At 51.7% G+C, this 22,314-nt stretch overlaps 1 protein-coding gene across 3 annotated transcripts; it reads right to left on the bottom strand.

Annotated features, from left to right (window-relative positions):
• Positions 1-975: 975 nt before the first annotated feature.
• CA3H20orf27 (chromosome A3 C20orf27 homolog) lies at positions 976-14,167 on the bottom strand. Of its 3 annotated transcripts, XM_042931510.1 has the most exons (7): positions 14,047-14,167; positions 13,609-13,665; positions 7,021-7,136; positions 5,390-5,532; positions 2,867-3,005; positions 1,859-1,981; positions 976-1,623 (listed from the first exon to the last, which is right to left on the bottom strand). In XM_042931510.1, the coding sequence occupies exons 3-7, from the start codon at positions 7,037-7,039 to the stop codon at positions 1,523-1,525; spliced, it is 525 nt and encodes a 174-aa protein (XP_042787444.1). In that variant the 5' UTR covers positions 7,040-7,136; positions 13,609-13,665; positions 14,047-14,167; the 3' UTR covers positions 976-1,522. The 3 variants fall into 3 exon arrangements, with proteins under 3 accessions (XP_042787444.1, XP_042787443.1, XP_042787445.1); XM_042931509.1 differs by lacking the exon at positions 13,609-13,665; XM_042931511.1 differs by lacking the exon at positions 13,609-13,665 and having other exon boundaries at positions 7,021-7,190.
• Positions 14,168-22,314: the final 8,147 nt, after the last annotated feature.

The raw sequence follows: 22,314 nt of genomic DNA on the forward strand, positions 1-22,314 counted from the left end.
GTGGCACCACCCATCCAAGTGTGACTGTTAATTTTAAAACTTTCTCAGCAGGCTAATGAGGAGGATACAGGCTGAAGGCACTTATGAGAGGAGTGGGGGAACATGCGGGGGCTTCCTTCAGGACAAATGACTCATCTGAGAAGGCCCCTAGGGCAGCCTATGAATGACCCACTTGCACCCTATCCCAGCTACCCAAGCGCAGTGGGACTTGGGGAGCTGCAGGGTGGACAGAAGAGGCACTAAGAGCTGATCGTGGCTCTGTCATCAACTCAATGTGCCATTGGGACATTTCCTGCCCACCCATGACATGCAGCTGACCCACCTGCCTGAGAACCCTAAGGCGACAATAAAGCATTTATGCTTCAGGTGAAGCCAGAGCCTGCTGGTACCTCACAGGAGAGGACCCCAATGGAGGAGTAGTGGAGGGGGCCTGGGTTCAAAGAAGGGAGAGTGCTTTCAGCTTTGTGCAGAGCTGGGAAATGACCAGAAGGGGGTGCTGCTGTCAAATATCCCAAACAGAACTTCCCCTAAGACCTCTCTCTGGCTTAGGCATAAGGCCTCACCCCAGCCAAACTTTTGTCAACTATTCCCAGGCCTAAAATACCACTCATGCATACTTCTTTGGGGGCTAGGTGCTATAATAGCATGAAGTGCCCTTGCCTCCTAACATTTATTTATTTTTGAGACAGAGAGAGACAGAGCATGAACGGGGGAGGGGCAGAGAGAGAGGGAGACACAGAATGGGAAGCAGGCTCCAGGCTCTGAGCCATCAGCCCAGAGCCCCACACAGGGCTCGAACTCACAGACCGCGAGATCGTGACCTGAGCTGAAGTCGGACGCTCAACCGACCGAGCCACCCAGGTGCCCCATGCCCTTGCCTCCTAAAAGAATGAACACAACCAGAGCTGTTCCTTAACTCATCTGCAAAGGATTGGGCATTCTCAGAGCGATGGAAAACAAACATTAGCTGGCCTCTGATGTCCACTGAAACTTTTATTTATTTAGGGTTTTATCCCAACCAGTCCTTTAAAAACCAAGTAACACAGATCTGGGGGTTAGGGCTTGGGGACTGCACCTCCCTCCTACTCAGTGTGGACAGCAGTAGGAAAGAGGGAGGGGGCAGGGGAGGGCAAAAGCCAGACAGCAGCAGCAGTAATGGGAGTGACGACGACGTCACAGAGCCAGTTCCCTCCTCTCCCAAGCCCTGGCTGGAGCCCCTGTGACTTGGGGTGGGGGGTGGGTAGAACCCACCCCAGGCCCCCCCTCCCCTCCTCAGATAGCCTCCTTGGGGGCTCAACCCATTTCTTCCGGCAGGAGACTGAGGCACACAGAGAGGAGGAAGTGGGAGAGGAGGACACACGAGAGGCAGGGAGGTGGCACAATGAAGGCAGAGGTGAGAGGCCCCTGGACACCCCACACCCACCCCGGGGAGGGGTGAGGAAGCCACACCATGATACAGCGTTCGGGGAGATGAGGTGGGGTTTAAGGCTGTGGGGCTCTGAGGCGCGCAGGGCTGCAGGCCTCAGTCAAAGCCGTGCCAGTCGCTGTGCTCTGAGTCGTATTCTAGCTCGGCACCCACGCACTTGACCCCATCAAGCAGCATGGGTGTGCCATGGTGTCGGTCTGCAAGGCAGGTGACAAATCAGGATACCAGGCTGGTTCCCTGGCCCCACCCACCCACTCTGGGAGACTCCCCTCCACCTTCCCTCTGGGCTCTGCTGGGATGGGGGTGGGGGGAAGGTACCCGGGAACCCCAGGCCAGAGCAAGGACCCCTCTTTCAGATGGGGAGGGCAGAAATCCCTTGCAGTCAAGCTGGCACCTCCCCCCTCTAGCCAGACCCAAAGCTCGCACGCTCACCCATGACTCGCGCTTGCACTGTCACTCGCACACAGGTGCCGGTGCCACCTTCACAGGCTAGCAGCATCTCCTCCTTGAGGACTCCCTCCTTGTGTGCCGAGTATTCACACTTGACGCTGTAACCTGCCCAGATGATCAGCATCTCTGTGGCCTCCCGCCCCTGTCCCCCAGCACTCACTGGCACCAAGACTGGCCACCTCCTCCAAAGGAGTAAGGATGGCCCAGGACTTGTCCCCCCAGGGCCGGGCACACAGGCCCTGGAAACTTCCTCCTCTTCAATGAGGTCTATGTGTTTCCAGCCTGTGGACAACCCTGTTATGGCTCCAAGGGTCAAACTCGGGCTTCCAGGAGGAGGGTCCACTGATTCCCCAAAAGGGCAGGCAGGGAGAGGGGGTTGATAGGGAAAGGGGGATGGGCAAGCCCTTCGCAGATGGGGTGGCAAGAGGTAAAGGCCTGTGGGAGCTCACTGAATCCACTTAAGGGCAAAGTCATGAGGAGGAAATAGGGGGACATGAAACTGAAACTGGGGTGTGAGTGACTATGAAACTGACACCCTAGCCTCCAGGTGGCAGGAGAGGGCCTGAAGCTACTGGGAAGGCAGAAGCAGTCCCAAGTCCAAAGCCTGTGACTGCCGGGTGCTAGGAGGTAGCTGCCCAGGGTCCCTGGGGCTCTGGCAGATTTTTCTTGAAGGGCAGACAGGAGGGAGAGCTGGAAGCCCAGAGCCAGTTGCTCATTGGCTCCACCACCTCACTGAGGGTACTATCCGGTGATACACAGGCACTGGCCAGCAGGGTGAGCCCACAGGACCCCTGCCCAGGGAGCAAGGCCTGGGGCATGGGAGCTGCTGAGATGCCACACTGCGAGCTCTTAAAGAGGCGTCATGTCGCCCAACTGCTGAACTGCCCATCTACCCTAGAACAGGGGGAAGCACCCCATGCTCTCACTCTGGTTACATCCAGGCCCTGCTGGAGGAGGGTAGGCCTCCAGCACCCTGAGCAGGGCACACACCTTCCGGGATGGGCATGACGCTGAGGAGCTTGAGGTGTAGGCTAGGGACAGGTGCTTCTCGGACGTCCTTGCTCAGCCTGTGCACCGGGGGCAGAGTGAAGGTAATCTCATACCTGTGCAAGATCTTCAGGAAGCCAACCTGTAGCAAGAAGGTGGGGAGGGGGAGGCACCTAGTCACTCTCAGCCTACCCCAGGGCCCACCCAGCTCCTGCCACCTGGGATCCTGTGGGCCCCTGCACCGGCTGCTGTAGGAATCCCAGAGGGGGTCTAACTCCCTCCGCCACTCCAGCTTGTCCACACACCAAGTCCAGTGGCTCCAGGCACTTCGCCTGAGGACCTCATCCCCTCAGCTGGTTACTCAGCACCTGTTGTGTGGGCCCCACAGCAAACGGTGGCCCACTTTATAGATAAGGAAATGGAAGCCAGGCAGTATGGCCAGGGTAAAGGTCTCCCTAGGCCTCTTAGCCACTCCTGCCACGTGTGGCACATATCAAGGCACCAGCCATTGCCCACAGGGGAAGCTAGCTCAAAGTCCCACGATGCAGGCCATTCACCTGTCCCCGCCACTGCCAGCACCTGCCCAGAGCCAATAGGCTGGGGTCAGGGACACGGGTCCTTTAGCCACTCCTGTGGAGATAGTGGGCAGCACACATACTGCACAGGATGAAGGATGGGATAGAATTAGAAAAACAGACACTAGACCAGCTGTGTCAGTGTAAAGCTGGCCCATGGGCACCAGCTACTGAACTCTGCTGGCACCTGAACGTGGACGCCTGCCTGCCCACTCAAATGCTCAGTGTGCCCAAAGCCCCAAGCCATTTCTGTTGTTCATACACGGTGACTGGCAACCAGTGCCCCCTGGGACAGATGCCAACCTTGGTTAAGTCCAGTCATGTGAAGGGCCACAAGCTGGGGTGGCAGCTGAGCAGGTAGGCCGGCCAGAGGGCAGTCCAGGAGGCACAGGGGTGCGTAATGTACCCACAACTTATGTGCACACAGAGTGGCATGCTCAGTTTCAAGGGCTGCACAGCTCTGTTCCTGGGGCTTGTTAGGACTGGCTGCGTGAAGCATTTGGCCTTTCGATGGGACAGGCAGACATCACGGTATGACAAAGCTTAGCCCATGTGGCTCCCGCACTGTGCAGGTGGAGGACACAGTCCTCAAGAACGATTTCTGGCTATCCTGCCAATGGTGACCCTGTGGCCCAGCCGCACCAACTGCAGAATTTTCCAGGGGAAATCTCAGAGATGTGCAAAAAACACTCCTTGCTGCCTCATTTATAACAATAAAAAATGGAAACATTCGTAACACCAGGAATAGTGAACCAGCTAAGTCAATGATGATACATTTAATGGAATACCAGACAGTTGTAAAATCTTGTGGAAAATTATTTACTGACATAGGAAATGATTCACAACACAAGCAAGCAAAACACCGCTGTGATACTAGCTTTTTGTTTTTGTAAACGAGCAAAAAAAAGCTGAAATGACACACATCAAAAATTAACTGTCATTGTGTCTAGATACTATGATTGTGTGTGCTTTTAAATTTCTTCATAGTTTTCTCTAGCTTCCAAATTTTCTCTAATAGACGTCAATGGATTTTGCAATGGGGAGGTGGCGGGGAAGGGAGCTATTCCCTAAAGTTTTGTTTCATTCTGTTTATTCCCTTGAGGAAGTTATCAGCTAAAGGAAAAGAGCACGGATGTTACATTTGGGCAGAAAATGATGAGTCTGGGCCCCTCCTCAGGGAGGTCTCGATGGACCAGATGCCCTCCCCTTGCCAGGGCATTCCTGTTCAGCTTCAGAGCCCTGGCTTATTGCCAACCTGAAGGCCTCACTCCGTTTCCCCACAATCCATCCCCTCCAGACACTTCTTCCTGCACCTTCCAAGTGCATGTGGGATCTGATAGTGCCCCAGCAGTTGGGGAAGTCACACCAGAGGGTGTGTGAGGTGTGACGCTGAGAGAGGTGGACGTTCCACCCAGAAAGCATGGCGGTGCTCAGTAAACACTCACACCGCAAAGAGCCTAAATCAGCCAGAGGTCTGGCAAGAAGGGAAATAACGTCACACCTTGTTGCCAGCAAAATTCCCCTCACACCTGCGTTCTTTCATCTCATTCTTGCACTCTCTGAGGTGTGAACTGCCTTCATCTCAGAGAAGAGGAAACTGAGGTGACCTGCCCAGGGTCACAGAGACAGATGAGTGGGCCTGGTCCTGAACCCAAGCCCTGCGGCACCTCGAGCCCTGATACCACCTTCCATTGCTGTTGTTGGGGTGACACTAATAAGAGTTCGGTTCCTCTTGTTCGAGTACCATGCTAAAGGTACTCATTTCATCACTGCAATATCACCACCTCCCTCCCACTTTACAGATAGGGAAACCAAGGCCCAGGAAGGGACAAAGATGTGCCTTTGCAGCCAGCTTAGAGGAAATGGAACAGACAGGTCCAGGAAGCCAGGCAGGGCCATGGAGGATGTAGAGGGAGTAAGGCGGAAGATGGCGGGGGAGGTGTGCACATACCTTGACCAGAAAGCTGCTGTCGCTCTCCTGGGTGACCATGACCACAGAGTCATGCAGCTTCTCATCAAAGTGTACATGGCTCTGGGAACCTTCTGCATCATGGCCTGCCGCAAAGCGGATACTCCGGACTCTGGGCTTGTTGCCTAGGAAGAGAGTGGGAGGGCTCCAGGGGCTGCTGGCTTCCTTTACCGCCAGGAAACTATTCCCCCTTGTCACCCCCTGGCCGACCCCCTGGCAACTACCCTTGACATCATCTAGCACACACTGCCTGGACTCCTTTCAGGGCTAGGCCACGTCCTACTGAACACTAGAGGTTATGAGGGTTAAAGCTGCCCACCTGCCCAGTCCTCCCACAAAATATAAGCACCCTGAGAACTGGTGTGACAGAGGGAGTCAGGGATTGGCTAGTACAATCTCTTACTTAGAGGAGATGAGGCTGATGACAGAGACCAGAAGAGTCCTCCAGACTCTTAGCCCCAGGCCTTGGGTACCCTACGCAGTGCTCTCCTTCACAGTGCCAAGCTCCCATCTCTGGAATCTTCTCTTCCAGGTCTGTCAGTGCCAAGGCCCCTCCTGATGAACCCTAACCTGAGAGGAGGTGGGCAGGGACACAAACAGCCTCTTTGGGACCTTTCTGGGGGTGGGAGAAAGCAAAGGGGGCCAAAAACCACACTGAGCCCACCTAGAAGAGGCTGCAGTTACCTCTTAACTCCATCACTGATCACCAGCAAGGAAGATGGAAGAACCCAGGGGAGCCTCTCAGACCCCTCCCAGAAACACCCTTCCCTCCTCTACTTCATGACCCCACCCCACCCCACCCTGCAAAACACACAGGGCCCTCAGCTATCCTTGGCTGTGTCTGGTTCTCCAAGGCCAGGAGGCAGGGAGTTGAGATGGACAGAGCAATTGGAGCTGGGCTGAGGGCCTGGGCTGGGGGAGACCCATCTTGCCATGAGAAGGACCTCAATCCTCTCTGGCCCACAGCCACAGACTCCCAGGAGCCCTGCCCAGAGTCCTTTTGGTGGGAGGGGCTGGGCCGGACCTGGCCTGGGTTCTTGAACACTCACTGGAGGCCCGGGGAGTGGGGAGGGGCAGCCTGGCACTTCCACATTCCCTGCTGAGGCCCCCAGAACTGACCCTCAAATTTTACCTGGCCTCCCTTGCCTAAAACCCTCTGTGAGCCCTTCTGGACCCTGAATGAAACCAAAATTCCCTTCTGTAGCCTCCTGTGGCCCTACCTACCTTATCAGCCTCAGTGCTCACCCCCAGGTCCTAATGCCCCCCACCAGCCCCCACAGTGGAATAGGGGGGCTGAAACAGAGGGACATGAGGGCACATACTTCCATAAACCAGCACACCAAGGAGCCAGCAAGCGTCCTCAGGTTTCCTGCTAGTGCTTGCATGAGCACCAGGACCCAACAAAAACACTGGTATAATTATACGGATGTAATGTAATTCTCTCTCTCTCTCTCTCTCTCTCTCTCTCTCTCTCTCTCACACACACACACACACACACACACACACACACACACACACACACAGCCAATGCAGGCCCCACAAGTAACAATACCCCTCCCACCAGGGTCCCCTGGGAGACCTGTGCAAATCTGCCAAGCTAGGAAGGCACTCACCCTTGTTGGCTGCAGCCATGGATGCCCTCCCTGCCACGGAGAAAGACGCGCAGCTCCAGCCAGACACCGCCGCTCAAGCGCAGCAGCCTCCCATGCTCAGGGACGCCAGCAGGAGCCTGAAGGATGGGGAGTGGGGAGGGCAGGGGTCAGGGCCACCCATGGCCCTACGGCTGGGGGAAAGCAGAGATCTCTTTAGGGAAGACACTAAAACCCAACACCCTGCTGTTCTCAACAGCCCAAGGGGTGCCTGTACCCTCTAGCATGGTGGGGGGGGGGGCTTCTGCTCCCCCACTCCTCACATTCCCCAAGAGCCCTCACCCCTGCCTGATGCCCTACTGACCCAGAGCCCCACCAGCATGTGCTGAGCCGTGGCTTCTCAGTGCCAAAGCATCGGTACGGGACTCTGGTACCCAACCCACCTGAGGCTGGCAGGAGGGACAGCCTGAAAAGGAAAAGGATACCACTGGCACTTTTTAGAGGCTAGTTCTCATGCTGGTGACCCCAAGGGCTAGACCCTCCTGTAGCCAGATGCCACATTATTCAGGTTACACACCCAGTGCTGCTGGGTCTAGGTCAGAGTCAACAAGATGCTTGAAAGAGAGCAAGAATGGGGGCCCACCTAAGATGGGTCCTTGGAGATTCCCTCCCGGTGACAGGTCAGTGCCATATGCTGAACAGATGCCCCGTGAAGGAATTGCCCCATTGCAACCCACCATTCGGCCTCTGGCCTCATTCTCTGGGCCAGCCTCCTAGCTCAGCTCCCCAAGGGCAGCCTCAGGGCAGGGGCAGCGGGAGGCACCCCCAGGAAGCCTGTGTGAGCAGCCTGGCCTCTGATGGGCTGAGCTGGGACCATCTAAGCATCAAAAAGAATAATGAGGGCAACTGATGGAAACAGATGGAATACATAAAACTGGAGCATTCACAGAGATTACAAAAAAAGAAGAACGCAAAATAAACACACCCGAACCCTCGTTCACTGACAGTAGCAAGGCCCTCTTTACTCGGAAAACTGGCAATAAAGAGAAATAATTCAGCCTGTCCCTCGGCCTTTCATGTAACTAAATTGTCCTGGTGGTTAAAGGAAGGCTCTTCTTTACAGAAGAATCCTCACTATTAAGTAACAAAGGAATGGCCAAATGCCAAGCAAGTGCCAAAGAGACAAAGGCTGGAGGCAGGGAGGCAGGGGATCCTTAACAAGGAGGGCAAACGTTGGCAGAAGTAGATGCTCACAGATGCCCCAGTGCCACCTACGGATGGCCTGGGGTTCTTAAGAAGAATGACACGAGTTTGCATGGAAGGATGTAGTGTCAGCCAGTCATACGCTGTCAAGCAAGCTCCCCTCACTCACAATGGGACAACCTGACACACAGAGGCTTCCTGATGTGAGACGCCATGAAGTCCCAGCATCACTGACAAGGGGGTCCTGCCTGAAATGTCTAACCTAGATCTAAAGAAGCCCCGAGCTCTAACTTCTTGCTTATTGAAAATGCAGAGGTTAGGGGTGCCTGGGTGGCTCAGTCGGTTAAGCGTCCGACTTCGGCTCAGGTCACAATCTCGCGGTCCGTGAGTTCGAGCCCCGCGTCGGGCTCTGTGCTGACCGCTCAGAGCCTGGAGCCTGTTTCGGATTCTGTGTCTCCCTCTCTCTCTGACCCTCCCTTGTTCATGCTCTGTCTCTCTCTGTCCCAAAAATAAATAAATGTTAAAAAAAAATTAAAAAAAAAAAAGAAAATGCAGAGGTTAGTGCACACATTAGATAACTCCATGAAAAAGCAAAGAAGCAAACCCAGAAGTCAGAATATTCTACAAGACAACTGATGGGTCATTTTGGTTTTCTCCCCCCAAAGTGCAAGAAAAATAAAGGAGAGGAGCACCTGGGTGGCTCAGTCATTTGAGTGTCCGACTCTTTATTTCGGCTCAGGTCATGATCTCACGGTTCATGAGTTCAAGCCCCACATGGGGTTCTGCACTGACATGATTATCTCTCCCCCTCTCTCTCTGTCCCTCCCTGGCGCTTGTGCGTGTGCTCTCTCTCACTCTCAAAATAAATAAACTAAAAAAAAAAAAAAAAAAAAAAAAGAGGGGCACTTGAGTGGCTCAGCCGGTTAAGCATCCGACTTCGGCTGAGGTCATGGTCTCTCGGTTTGTGAGTTTGAGCCCCACGTGGGGCTCTGTGATGACAGCTCAGAGCCTGGAGCCTGCTTTGGATTCTGTGTCTCCCTCTCTCCCTGCCCCTCCCTCCCCAACTCAGGCTCTGTCTCTGTCTCTGTCTCTCAAAAATAAACATTAAAAAAAATTAAAAAAAAAGAATAAAAAAGAAAAATACAGGAGGGGCAGCTGTTCTAAATAGGGGATGGGCAAACTATAGCCTGAGGCTGCTGCCTGTTTTTTGTAAAGTTGTATTTGAATACAACTGTACTCCTTTGTTTACATGTTGTCCAAAACTGCTTCTGCACTAAAGCAAAACTACTTTGAGTAGTTGCAACAGAGACCACATGGCCTGCAAAGTCTAAAATGTTTACTATCTGGCCCTTTACAGAAAAAGTTTGCCAACTGCTGTTCTAAATTAACACACAAAGAGACCAAGAAGGATACTCTATGGGACAAGTGACCTGGATTTTTCCACCACATCAGCTGCAAGAAGAAAAATAAATGGGGTAGGGGGTTCTAACTACCTATAAAGAAAGGACATTTGGGGGATAACTGGAAAATGTGAATGGGACTAGATCTGAGGTGGCATTAAGAAATATTAGCTGATCTCGTTGAGATAATGGACTTGTGTCATATAGAGATGTATGTCCTTATTTTTCACAGATACACACTGAAGTATTTAGAGATGAGCAACCCATGAATGACCTTGGCTAATCCGGGGAATGAAGAGAAACCACAGGGTGGCCTCCTAGTGGGGGGCTGGGCCTGCAGAGGACATGACCTTGAGGTCCCTTAGGTACCAAGCTGCCCCGGTAGCAGGCCTCAACTCCTTTCCCACTTCCCAGTGCAAGAGAAGCCCACCCAGCCCCGAGGGCCTCATGAGCGTCGTAAACAGCTCAGGTACCAGCCTCCCACAGATGTGAGGCAGCCTACAGAGGTACAGCGAAGGGCAAGGCTTGGGTCCCAAGGTCCCAGGCCCTTCCCAGGCCCTCCCTCGGCCCCTACCTCAGCTAGCTCCCAGGCCCAGGGAACAGGGAAGGGAACTATGCCCCCACTTATCTCTGGCCAGTGCCACTCTGGGGTCAGTCCCAGAAAGGCAGCCCCTTAGCCCTGGAATGCTCAACTCATCCCCAGAGAGCCTGGCCCTTAAAGAGAGGCCTGCCCCCCAACCCACCTACTCCAGCCATCTGCTGAAGCTGTAGACTCAGAACTATGTAAAAAATGTGAAAAATGACCAAGCACGAAGGTACCAGGCCCGCTTCCTACCTTCTGCAGAGGCTGCTCCAGCCACACCTCTGCAGCCACAGGCGAACAACAACTCAATGTCCGCAAAGTCCCCCCATCTCCCAAGACCCTTCCTGCAGGCCCGGGTGAAACTCTTAACCAGTGGCTGGTGAGGAAAGGCTCCTGGAGACTCCTTCCACAAACACTCTGACCCACTACATGCAGGGCCCCCTCCCTGTCTTTCCCAATAACCCACTGCTATGGCCTGCCTGCCTCCGTCCAGGCCCTCCCTCCTGCCTGGAACAATCCCCTGCCCCCATCCAAACCTTAGCCTCAGTCTCAGCCCCAGAGGACTTTTTTAGGGTAGCACAATCCTCATTTTATGTTCATCATTTTATGTTCCCCACCTTACCAGGGCAAGGACTGTGTTTTTGCCAAGCTCTTTGTCCCCAGTACCCAGCCCAGCACCTGGCAGGGAGCAGCTGTGTCCAGTTTATATTCATTAAATGAATGAATGACCAAACTAAGGGGAACCCAAGCATGGGCCTTGGCTGGACCCTCTTGGTAGATGTGACATGTCAAGGCCAGTGACTCTAAACCGGAAGCTCTCAGAAAGAGGAACTCACCCTGCTCTCTTAGCCAACCCTTGCCCCAGAGGGCACTCCCCTCCCCCCATCTCACGGAGTGTGGCCTCCCACTGGGCATTATTCTAGCCTTGCCACAATCAGTTGCTCCCCTTGAGATGGAATGCCCTCTGCACTGCCCAGAGCTCAGTACAGAGCAGGCATTCAAGCATGCCTGTAGCGCTTGGGCAGTGAGAACACAGAGATGGAAGGCAAGTGACTTAAGGGGCCAGAGGAGGCAAGAAAAAGCAAGCCTCCTTTCTCAGCAGAGAGCCCTGTCAGTCTCTGTCCCGTGGGAGCCAGACTCTCATCCAAACACAATTCCTCAGCAGAAGCAGGAGGAGAAGGTATCTAGCTTCCCCCTGCTGCAGCTGTGTCCACAGGAACTGCTAGGCCCCCTCGTAACCCCAGGCCTCCTCCCGTGCTAGCCAAGCCCTGAGTGTGGCCCAAGCTGCACAGCCCCACAGAGACAGTGGGGACGTGGTCAGGAGCATGGGCTCCAGGGCCCAGCAGTGCTGGTTCACATTCAGGCAGTATGGGAAGTTACTTTCAGTCTCTGTGCCTCAGTTTCCTCATCTGTAACACAGGAATAAGCAGTGACCTCTTCCTCTGAGAGTTTGGTGCAGCTGGTACTTGAACCTCTTGACAGAGCTGCCCATTCCACGCCCATCTTTGCAAAAGCAAATCCCAAAGGCCCGGTTTCTAAAGCAACAGCAATTTCAGGGTAGCAGTGGTAGAGAGGCTCTTCACGATAATCCTGGAATGGCCCTCAGGGTGGGCCCCAGGGACTTCAGCCTTCTCAGAAAACAGCTCAAGGGGTGAGGGGCCTCCCCCCCTTCCCTTCTCCTGCCTCTCTCCTCCCCCACTCTCAAGCCAGCCAGGTCCCCAGTGATTGCCAGAGAGCAGACTTGCAGACTGCTGCCCCCTTCAACCAGAGGAAGATGTGAAGAATGTATATTCTGAGAAATGTCCCAACCCCAACAACAAAAACAAGACCCCCTCCCCAGATTAGATAAACTGTCAACAGGTCACCAGTGGTGATACCATGGACAGTCACAGGATGGGGAGGGATGGAAAGCTGGAACAAGGGCCTTACAGGTCTTGTCTGGTTCTTAGTTACTCTCAGGGAAACTGGAGGAACAGTCTCTTTGGGAGACAGAGAGCTGAGGTCCCTCTCAGCTTTAAAGAGAAAGGCTGCTTCAAGGTTACCCTATCTAGGGCAGGGCTCAGCCAGGCCCGGTGGAACCTCTGGCATGAGAAGGTCCAGGGACACGGCAAGTGAGCAAACAGAAGGACAAATGGACAGTTACCCAGAAACCCGGAGTTCTCAGCCTCCCAGGCTCCTGTCCCACAGGGTGCTAGCTGCTACTCCAGGCTGTCCCAAGATAGGGCCCAAGGCTCCAGACTGAAAAGAGCACCAAGACAGTACCCATGGCAAATTGGAGCTCCAGAATATGCCATGCTTCTCCTCCATCCCACAGCTGCATCCCTAATACCACTTCTCGGCCTCAGAAGCAGCCCTCAGATCCCAGGCATCACAGGGCAAGCCCCAGCTAGTCCTCCACTTTGCGGCTGGGGGCACGGCCCCAAACTCTTGGGGTCTCTTTCTCATTCATTCCTCCATCCCCACCCTCAACCTGTGCAAGGACTTTCTGAGCCAGGCACTCCACGACGTTCTACCTCCCCGCCTCCCCCACTCCCACCCCACCCTAGCCCACAGCTAAATCCTGGCTTAAGGACTCAGTCCAGCAGGAGCACTGTCCAGCCTCTCATTAAAGCTCAAACTTGTAAACAGAGTGCCCATTGAGAGGACACTGACCTGCTGATTCCAGAACCTGACATAGGACTGGGCACATAGTGAGGGAATTGCATGCCTACAACAAAGCCTGGAAAAGCAAGGCTGGGTGCCAGGTTTGGTGGTGGCAGTTTTACATCAACTCAGTCTGGATGTGACTCCATTTCCTCCTCTCTCCACCAGGCAAAAGTGCAGGGTTAAATATAGTGTCTCTCTCTCACAAGCAGGGGTGAAGTGGGGAAGAGACCCCTACCATCCCACACACTTGTGTCTCCCCAAACTCCTCCCCCATGCCCCAGCTAGAGGGTTCTTAGACCCCTCTAAACTCCAGATTGCCTGCCCCACCGAGGCCTTGCCCTGAGCCTGTCACCTGAAGGCCCCAAGAAGTAGAGGCCAGGCCTGGTCCAGGGGGCGACACTTGCCCCTGACCTTCTTTAGCTCCCAGGGGAGAGAAATGCCCTACTCCCACTTCCCAATACCAAGATTCAAGAAAAAAGGCAACCTAAAGATTCTCTTCTCAGTCCAGCAGAGCTCCTGGTCCAGAACTTAAATAAAACCGCTCCTACTGTGATGATAGGAAGGATATGGCCAAGCCCCCAAAGGCATCAGGGGCCCGGGTGTAAGACCCTGTATCCTCTCAGGGCCTCCATCCCCGTGGGTGTGGCGCCCCATCACCGCCCCTTTCTCATCTTCTGGGGGAAGAGATGCAGTTAGACGTCCCCCCTCCATCACACCCCTCGCAGGCTTCTAGGTGGCAGCTCTGTCCCTCAGATAATCCTCTGCCCTCCCCACCCTCACCTCTGCTGACGCAGGAGTCTCAGGAGTCCGCACTGCCCGACATCACCGCCCTCCTCCCTGAAGATGTCGAGAACAAGAGGTTCAGAGGCTACTGGTCCAAGGTCACACAGCGAGGCAGTGACAATAGCGGGGGAGGGATACGTGTGTGCTGACGGTGCTGACCCCATTACGCCCCCACCCTCGCTGTGTCACACGTGCCCCCGACAACGCGCCGCGGAAAACATCCCGTCTCCACCACCTAACGGTCACCCGCGGCCTCCGGACTGACATTTCCCCAGCTCAGATGCCAGAGAGCACCCCGGTGCGGACCGACAGCGGAACCGTCGCCCCAGCCCGGTGGGGTCCTAGTCACCAACTGCCTAGGACGGCGCTCTGCCGGGAGGAGATCTCGCCGAGTGGGGCGGAACTGGGAGGTGGCAGGAGGAGGAGCATTCTCACCGTGCAGGGCGCACCCCGGGGCCAGTCGGGCACGGTCGACCGCGGTGGCGGCGGTGGCGGTCGCGGCGGCAGCGGGGACTCAACGCCGGGCACGAGGAGGGAACCCCGCGCCGCCGCCGCCGCCCGCTTCACCGGCACGCCCCCGCCTCCGCCCATTGGCCGACCGAGGGGGTGGGGCGAGTACTCTTCCGACCAATAAGAGGACGCCAGAGAACCGCCAACGGGCGTTGCGCCACTGCATCACGTGCAGGGGGCCCTCTGCTGCGCCAGGCGAGCCTACACCTACCGGCGAGTTCTCGCGATGAAAGGATCCAGGCAGCCAGACGCTGCCAGGGGCCAGCATGGGGCGGAAAGGGGAGAGGGAAGGAGGAGCGTCTCGAATAGGCCCCGCCCGAGTCCCAACTTCATCGGTGGAGTTTGCACGACCCGCCCGGGCCCCAACTCGAAAGGGGGCTTTCCTGGGCTCTGTCCCCTCGAGCAGCCATAAGGCAGGACTCAGAGATAGGTGGGGCGCCTGTAGGTCTCTTTTCTCCCTAGGCTTACAAGCCCGCATCGGCAATCTATATGGGCATAGCTAGGTCCTCCGGTTCAGGAGCTGAGAAACCTCCATCCTTCCCACTTTGCGACCTCGGGGTTTCAGCCTCTTCCTCTTCCACCCTATCCCTCCGCCTCAGAGGAAGCGCTGTCGCGCAGACTCGAAAGGCGTCCTGGGAGCCGGGCCGGCCCGATTAAGCATCAGAACAAAGAAGGCACGCGGGATGGGCCCCGGGGGACCGCAGCCTCTGCTCCTGGTCTCCATGGAGGCGGTCGCCATGGCAGCGGGATGCGCGTAGCTCAGCGTCTCGGGGTGGGATGTGAGCACCTGCACGGAGACTGGGAGCGAGAGGCGTGGTCCTAGGGTCTTTAGGAATTCCAGTAGCTGCTCCGCGGGTGGTCCTGGAACAACAGTCCTCCTCCCACATTTCGCTGGCTTTGACAGGGTCCCTAAAGTGCCTGCGGGGAGCCTTCCAGAGCCCGAGGTTCTCTCCTTCCAATGTAACTAGGGGGAGAGATGGTATGGCACGGCTTAGGGTCGGCTTCCTTTTAGAGGGACCTAGGTCGCTGCCTTTGGGGACCCGTCAAGGTTCCTGTCTTCCGATGGATACCCGTGACTCCTAACCTATCCCATAGCCTCTGGCCTCCACGCTGTTGGCAAATTAATCTTACTGAGCTATTGTTTCCATCGCATCTTCCCCTCCTCCAAAACCTCCGTGTTCTGGGACTGCCTCAAGCAGAATTTCACAAACTTTTTAGAAGCATTTTGGGTGATTCATGTGCACTCTGGCGTTTGAGATACTGCCCTCCAGCGTGGGCATTGGGAGATTCCTACGTTCTGATCCCAGCCCATCCACTTCTGCCAGATGATCTTTCACTACCCAGCCCCACCGTTCTATGTGCCCCACTATGCTCCCTCCGCTAAATTGTATTCTCATGTCTGTCTATTCGATTCTGCAGCGTTTAAAGTTGGCAGACAGTGGGCCTAAAGGAGACTACAGATATATTTTGTTTAGCCCACACGAGGCTTTTAAAAATTCTAATTCTTCGTCCGTTTCTCCTTCTCCTTTCGCTTCCTCCTCTCTTTCTTTTTCCTCTTCCTCCTCTTCCTCTTCTTATTCCCCCTTTAAAATATCAGAATATCTAACAACGTGGACTCACATTCTAGCCTGGCACCAAAGACTGGCACATCAACTTGCTGTCTCGTCCCCACCAATCCCTGTTTTCTCACATTGATTTTACCTTCTGGGACTGTGCAGACATTTGCTTTCATGATACCCTCCTTATGCTACCTTTCCACCTAGAATGCCCTTTCCACTCTCCTTTCATGGACAAAACTCACACTCCCTTCAAGACCAAGTTAAGACCTGCCTTTATTATGTCTTTGAAGACAACTTCTTCTCAAAACTATCCCTGGTGTGGGCTGTTTCAAATAGAGACTAGCTGCTAACTGGGCACTGCCTGGGGCCATTTCCTGTCAACTTCTTTAAGCAAATATTGACTAAGTGTGTATGATGAGCAAGTTACTGTGCTAGGCTATGGAGTTACAGGTTCTCACAGTTCAGGGTGGGAGTACGCCGCACAAAAACAGCTGTGGTTTCTTGTCCCTGCCAAACACTCTTCACACTCCTAGGTGCTGGGCAGTTTGGGGGACTGGCCAATTGAAAGGATCTGCAATACAGAGCTGCCCATGCCCTGGGATACTACAGGCTCCATTGCAGCCCAATGGGTCTGTTTACCAAGAAGAGGGATGCTAATATCAGAGTGGCGCCCAGGCCCTGGGACTTCCTGCGCAGAGGGCCTTGATAGAGCTTTGAGGGAAGCCACAGGCACCCTGGAGATTGGGGCAGTAAGGGAAGGCATTAAGAACAACTCCAGGGGCACCTGGGTGGCTCATACTTTCTCTTTCTCTCTAAAATAAAAAATAAAAGGGGCACCTGGGTGGCTCAGTCGGTTAAGCATCTGACTCTTGATTTCCACTCAGGTCATGATCTCACAGTTCTCTGACAGAGCAGAAACGGCTTGGGATTCTCGGTCTCCCTCTCTCTGTGTCCCTCCCTCACTCATGCTCTCTCTCTCTCTCTCTCTCCCAAAAATAAATACATAAACATTAAAAAAAAAAGAACAACTCCAGTTTAGGAGAACAGACTGAACTCATGTAAAATACCCATTCCAGCTCCAAACATATGGTATTCTGGATTCTATTCTTTTTAATAAAAATTAAACAATTGTAACCTTGTTGGAAAACTGCTGGGCAGTATTAAAGCTGAAAATGCCAACCCTCTGACCCAGCAGTTCCATTCTTAGTTACATACCAAAAGACGTGTATACAAATACGCATGGCAGCACCATTTGGAATAGCCTCAAACTGGAGACAACCTAAGTGTCCATCAACAGTAGAATGAATAAATGAACTTCACTGTATTCATACAATGGCCTATCATACAGCCGTGACATAAAACAACCTCTACTGAATATGTGTAACAACATGGATGATTCTCACAGGCAATATTAAGCAAAAGAAGCCCTGCACAAAGATAGTATAAACTGTATTGTGTATTCTAGTACCCACCTCGGTAAACATATATATGCAATTTCTCTTGAGTATATATTGAGGAATGAAATTGCTGGGGAATAGCTGTGATGCCTTTATAAGGTGTCAACTTAGCTGTGGTGAACTACATTTCCCAGAATTCCCTTCCAATTAGGGTGGGACACAACAGTCATTTGTAAAATATGTTTTCAATTTATTTTTTATTTTATTTTTTTAAAAAATTTTAATGTTTATTTATTTTTGAGAGGCAAAGCATGAGCAGGGGAGGGTCAGAGATAGAAGGAGACACAGAACTCGAAGCAGGGGCTCCAGGCTCCAGGATCCGAGCTGTCAGCACAGAGCCCGATGCAGGGCTCAAACCCACAAACTGTGAGATCATGACCTGAGCTGAAGTTGGATGCCCAACTGACTGAGCTACCCAGGCACCCTTTTTACTTTTTATTTTATTTTATTTTATTTTTAATTTTTTTTTAATGTTTATTTATTTTTGAGACAGAGAGAGACAGAGCATGAACAGGGGAGGGTCAGAGAGAGAGGGAGACACAGAATCTGAAGCAGGCTCCAGGCCCTGAGCTGTCAGCACAGAGCCCAACGCGGGGCTCGAACCCATGGACCGTGAGATCATGACCTGAGCCGAAGTCGGACGCTTAACCGACTGAGCCACCCAGGTGCCCCTTTACTTTTTATTTTAGAGTGAGTGTGATTTGGGGAGAGGGGCAGACAGAGAGGGAGAGAGAGAGAGGGAGGGAGAATCTTAAGCAGGCTCCACGCTCAGCACGGAGCCCAATGCAGGGCTCAATCCCACGACTCTGGAATCATGATCTGAGCCAAAATCAAGAGTCAGATGTTCAACCTACTGAGCTACCCAGGCACCCCCACAGCAAGCATTTTGGCATGATATTCGGAGGGCAAAAGAAAAGCAGTGGCTGTATTGGCAGACTTGCAAAGTCTAGGCAGAAGTTGTCTAGCCCATACACTTTGTTACCTATCTGCTGGCTCACGTCATTGACATGGGATCACAGTCAGGCTTGCAACTACTCCATCCTCCTTCAGGATCCTCCTTCAGTTTCTTTGACTCCTGGGTCAGATAACAGAGGGCACCAGCCTCTCCTGCAAGACACCCATATCATCAAATTTGGAGGTAGTGGGAACTGACACGAGCTCGAGTTGGCAATCAAAGCTTTCAGCTTATTCTCATGGGTTCCGGCTTGTCCTTTCTCTCCCCCACTTTATATCCATCCTCCCTTCCCAACGGCATGACCTGTAGACTTTAAGCTCCAGCATCAGATACAAAACAACAGTCTTACAGAAATTGTTTAACAGTTGACCCAAAGCCAACTATGTTTTTTGTTTCTATGTTTCTATGATTAAACCCTAACTGACACAATAGCATAGGCAGGTGTTTAATTTTATAGGAAACTGCCAAACGATTTTCTGAAATGGTTGAACTCATACCCCATCAGCAGAGTACTAGGAGAGTTCTAGTTGCCTCACCTCCTCATCACTACAAAAATTACCAGTTTTGTAAAAACATGACACTGTGCAAACCAACACAGGGCAACAGGCCACCAGTCTTCAGCCTCTGCTCTGAACCATGCCCTTGCGAAGGACAGTTTCACAATATCCACCAAGATTACAAATGTACATATTCTTTGTCCTAACGTAGAATTAACCATGCAGCTATACTTGCATGAAATACTAAATATGGATGCAGGAGGTTATTCATTGTTGCATTATTGTTTTTAATAACAGAAACAACTTACATGTCCATGAACAGAGGACTGAGTAATTAAATTTTGTACACACAATAGAATATTATATGGCTTTTAAAACAGGAAGTTTTCAATGTAACGGTATGGAAAAATATTGTATTAGTTGAAGTTCACCAGAGAAACAGAACTAATGGGAGACGATACAGAGACAGGGCTTTAGGTTATATAGGTGATACAGATACAGACTTATTATAAGTAATAAACTCTTGTGATAAGAGAGCTAACTGGAAAGTAGCAAGATCTACAGAATGAGTCAGCAAACTGGAACCTAGGAGAGTCAAATCCAAAGGCTGGCAGGCAAGGGGTGCCTGGGTGGCTCAGTCGGTTGAGCGGCCGACTTCGGCTCAGGTCACGATCTCGCGGTCCGTGAGTTCAAGCCCCGCATCAGGCTCTGGGCTGATGGCTCAGAGCCTGGAGCCTGCTTCCGATTCTGTGTCTCCCTCTCTCTCTGACCCTCCCCCGTTCATGCTCTGTCTCTCTCTGTCTCAAAAATAAATAAATGTTAAAAAAATTAAAAAAAAAAAAAACAAACAAAGGCTGGCAGGCTCAAGACAAAGGGAGAATTGACATTTCAGTTAGAGTCCAAAGGCAGAAAGAAAAAAAAAAAAAAAAGTCCCAGTTCAAAGACCATCAGAAAGAAGAAAGTTTCTCTTACTCAGGGAAGAGACATCCTTTATATTCTATTCTGGCCTTCAACTGATTGGATGAGGTCCGTGCACATTAGGGAGAGCAATCTGTTTTACTCAGTCTACCTTTATTTATTTTTATCTTTATTTTATTTTATTTTATTTTATTTTATTTTATTTTATTTTTGAGGGAAAGCGGAGGGCAAAAGGAAAGGGAGAGAGCGTCTTAAGCAGGCTCCATACCCAGTGTAGAGACCGACACAGGGCTCAGTCTCACAATCTTGAGATCATGACCTGAACCAAAGTCAGACGTTTAACCAACTGAGTCACCCAGGTGCCCCTACCTTTAAATTTAAATGCAAATCTCATCTGAAAACACCCTCACAGAAACACCAAGAATGTTTGACCAAATATCTGGGCACCCTGTGGCCCAGTAAAGTTGGCATATAACATTGACCATTGCATACCTGTAAGAGATTGTATGGGGTGGAAAATCAAGATACAGGACAGAGTGGGTAGTATGCTTCCCTTTTATGGTAAGAAAAGGGCGGGGGGCAGAATAGCCATAAAGGTGAATATTTGCTTGCATTCACAAAAAGACATTCTGGAAGAATGCACAGAAACCAAAATTAACCCTATTACATGTGTGTGGGCACCGAGTGGACTTTTTACTTTTTATGTGTGTTTTATTATTCAAAACATTGAGTAACAACAAAATTTAAGTATCTTTTTGCATGCCTTCTCCTCTTCTAGGATTGTAAACACTTGGGGAGACAAATTGTGTTTTATATTTGTGTTCCTGGCATTTAGTACATAGTAGGCACTAAACAAACATTTGAGGAATTAATAAATGAATGAACCAGAAGAAATCAGATTTCCTGTGGGTCAGAAAGGGAAGAGGGGTGTGAGGATCAGAGGGGGAAAATATGGCAATGGCTGTCAGAGGGGAAGTTTGGAGAATAAGAGAGATGTTGAGAAGAGGTATAGAATTATAATGTGTGATGTAATCCACTTTCATATTTATTCCCAAGAAACATTCAGTAAAATTCTCCATTGTTTGGGGGATTTAATTTGTAGGGTTTCGAACATGATTTTAGATTCAGGCACATCCAGGTATTAGGAATAGCCAGGGTTGGGGCAGGAACTCGAGGAAAAGGAACCTCCAGGACTTGGCCTAGCCTCTGCCGTGGAGGAAGCCAGCAGACTCTTGAGAGGGTGATCCCTGCCACCACACCTGTATTCTGGGCCCACTGTCCTCCCGTCAGGCAGAACCATACTCTACCCAACCTCCTGGTCCCCAAGCCCCTCCACAAACCATTCCTACCAGCTCCACACATAGGAGTCTCCAGGTGTGTGTGGTCCATGATGACAGATTCAGAGAATAGAACTTTGGAGAATCAGTGCAGACTACGGCAAGATAACAGTGCTAGAGCTGGGGTCAATATGTGTGAGGGCTGGTGGTTAATTTGGGGAAAGTAGAAGGTCAGGCTGAAGCCAGTGTTAACCTAAGACCAGGTTGAGTGCAGAGAAGAGGCAGGGAAGAGGCTCAGACCAAGGTCAGGAGTAGTCATCAATTGTATTTTTATTTATTATTTTAGGAGCTCAGGTGAACAGAATTGGGCTACCCATAGTCCTTAGTTCATAACACTCTCTCCCTGCTTGTCCATAAACAGCCCACTTTGAACACCTGTAAACCCACCACCTGCCCAAGGACTAAAACATTAAAAATAACTCACCCCTATGCTTCTTGCATCTCTGCCTTCTGCTTCCTCTCAGAGGTAACCACTGTCCTAGATTTTTATCCTTTCATTGCTTTTTTCCTCCTTGTGGTAGACAGACAGTTCCTACAATGGCTCCCAATGATCCCTGTCTCCTGGTATTCACACCCATGCACACCTCTCCCCTTGAATGTGGGCTGGACCTCATGACTTGTAATAAATAGGATACAACAGGAGGGAGGGAGGGGAAAAAAAAAAGAAAAAAAATAGGATACAACAAATGTGATGGGTGTCACTTCTGTGATTATATTAGATAGGATTGTAATTGCCATCTTGCAAGAAGACTCTGTTAACTCTCTCCCTTGCTGGCTTTGATGAAGTGAGCTAGCGTACTGGAAGTGACCAAATGGCAAGGAAATGAGGGCACCAGCCAACAACTAGCAAGAAACTGAAACCCTCAGTCCTACAGCCCACAAGGAACCGAACTCTGTCAACAACCAAGTGAACTTGGAAGTGAATCCTTCCCCAGTTAAGACTTCAGGTGAAACCACAGCCCTAGCCACCACTTTGAGTGCAGCCTTATGAGAAACTCTGAAGCAGAGGGCCCAGCTAGGCCACACCTGGACTCTTGACACACAGAAAAGATGAGATAATAAATTTGTGCTGTTTTAAGTTTGTGGTGATTTCTTACACAGCGATAGAAACTAATACAAGTTATTTTCAATTCTTTTCTATTACAAAGAATGTTGCTATGACTATTGCTATACCCGTGTTACAGAATACAGAACACAAGAGCTTAAGTTTCCCCTGGGTATATGCTGAAATATGTCTAGGAATAGAATTGTGGGGTCTCAAAATGTAATGCCAGTAGTCAGTAAATTTTCAGAGTTAGGGTCATATCATGGCCATAGTATCTTGGTCAGGGTTGGGAATCAAGCTTGGCCTCAGTCCATAGAACTATGGATCAAGTCTGTGAGCAGGGTTGGGAGTCACACAGAGGACAGGTTTAGGGGTCAGTCCATGGGCAGCGTTGAGGGTGAGGGTGCGGCTACATTTGGGGAGAA

The sequence above is a fragment of the Panthera leo genome, chromosome A3 (assembly GCF_018350215.1).
Source record: "Panthera leo isolate Ple1 chromosome A3, P.leo_Ple1_pat1.1, whole genome shotgun sequence".
Taxonomy (NCBI): domain Eukaryota; kingdom Metazoa; phylum Chordata; class Mammalia; order Carnivora; family Felidae; genus Panthera; species Panthera leo.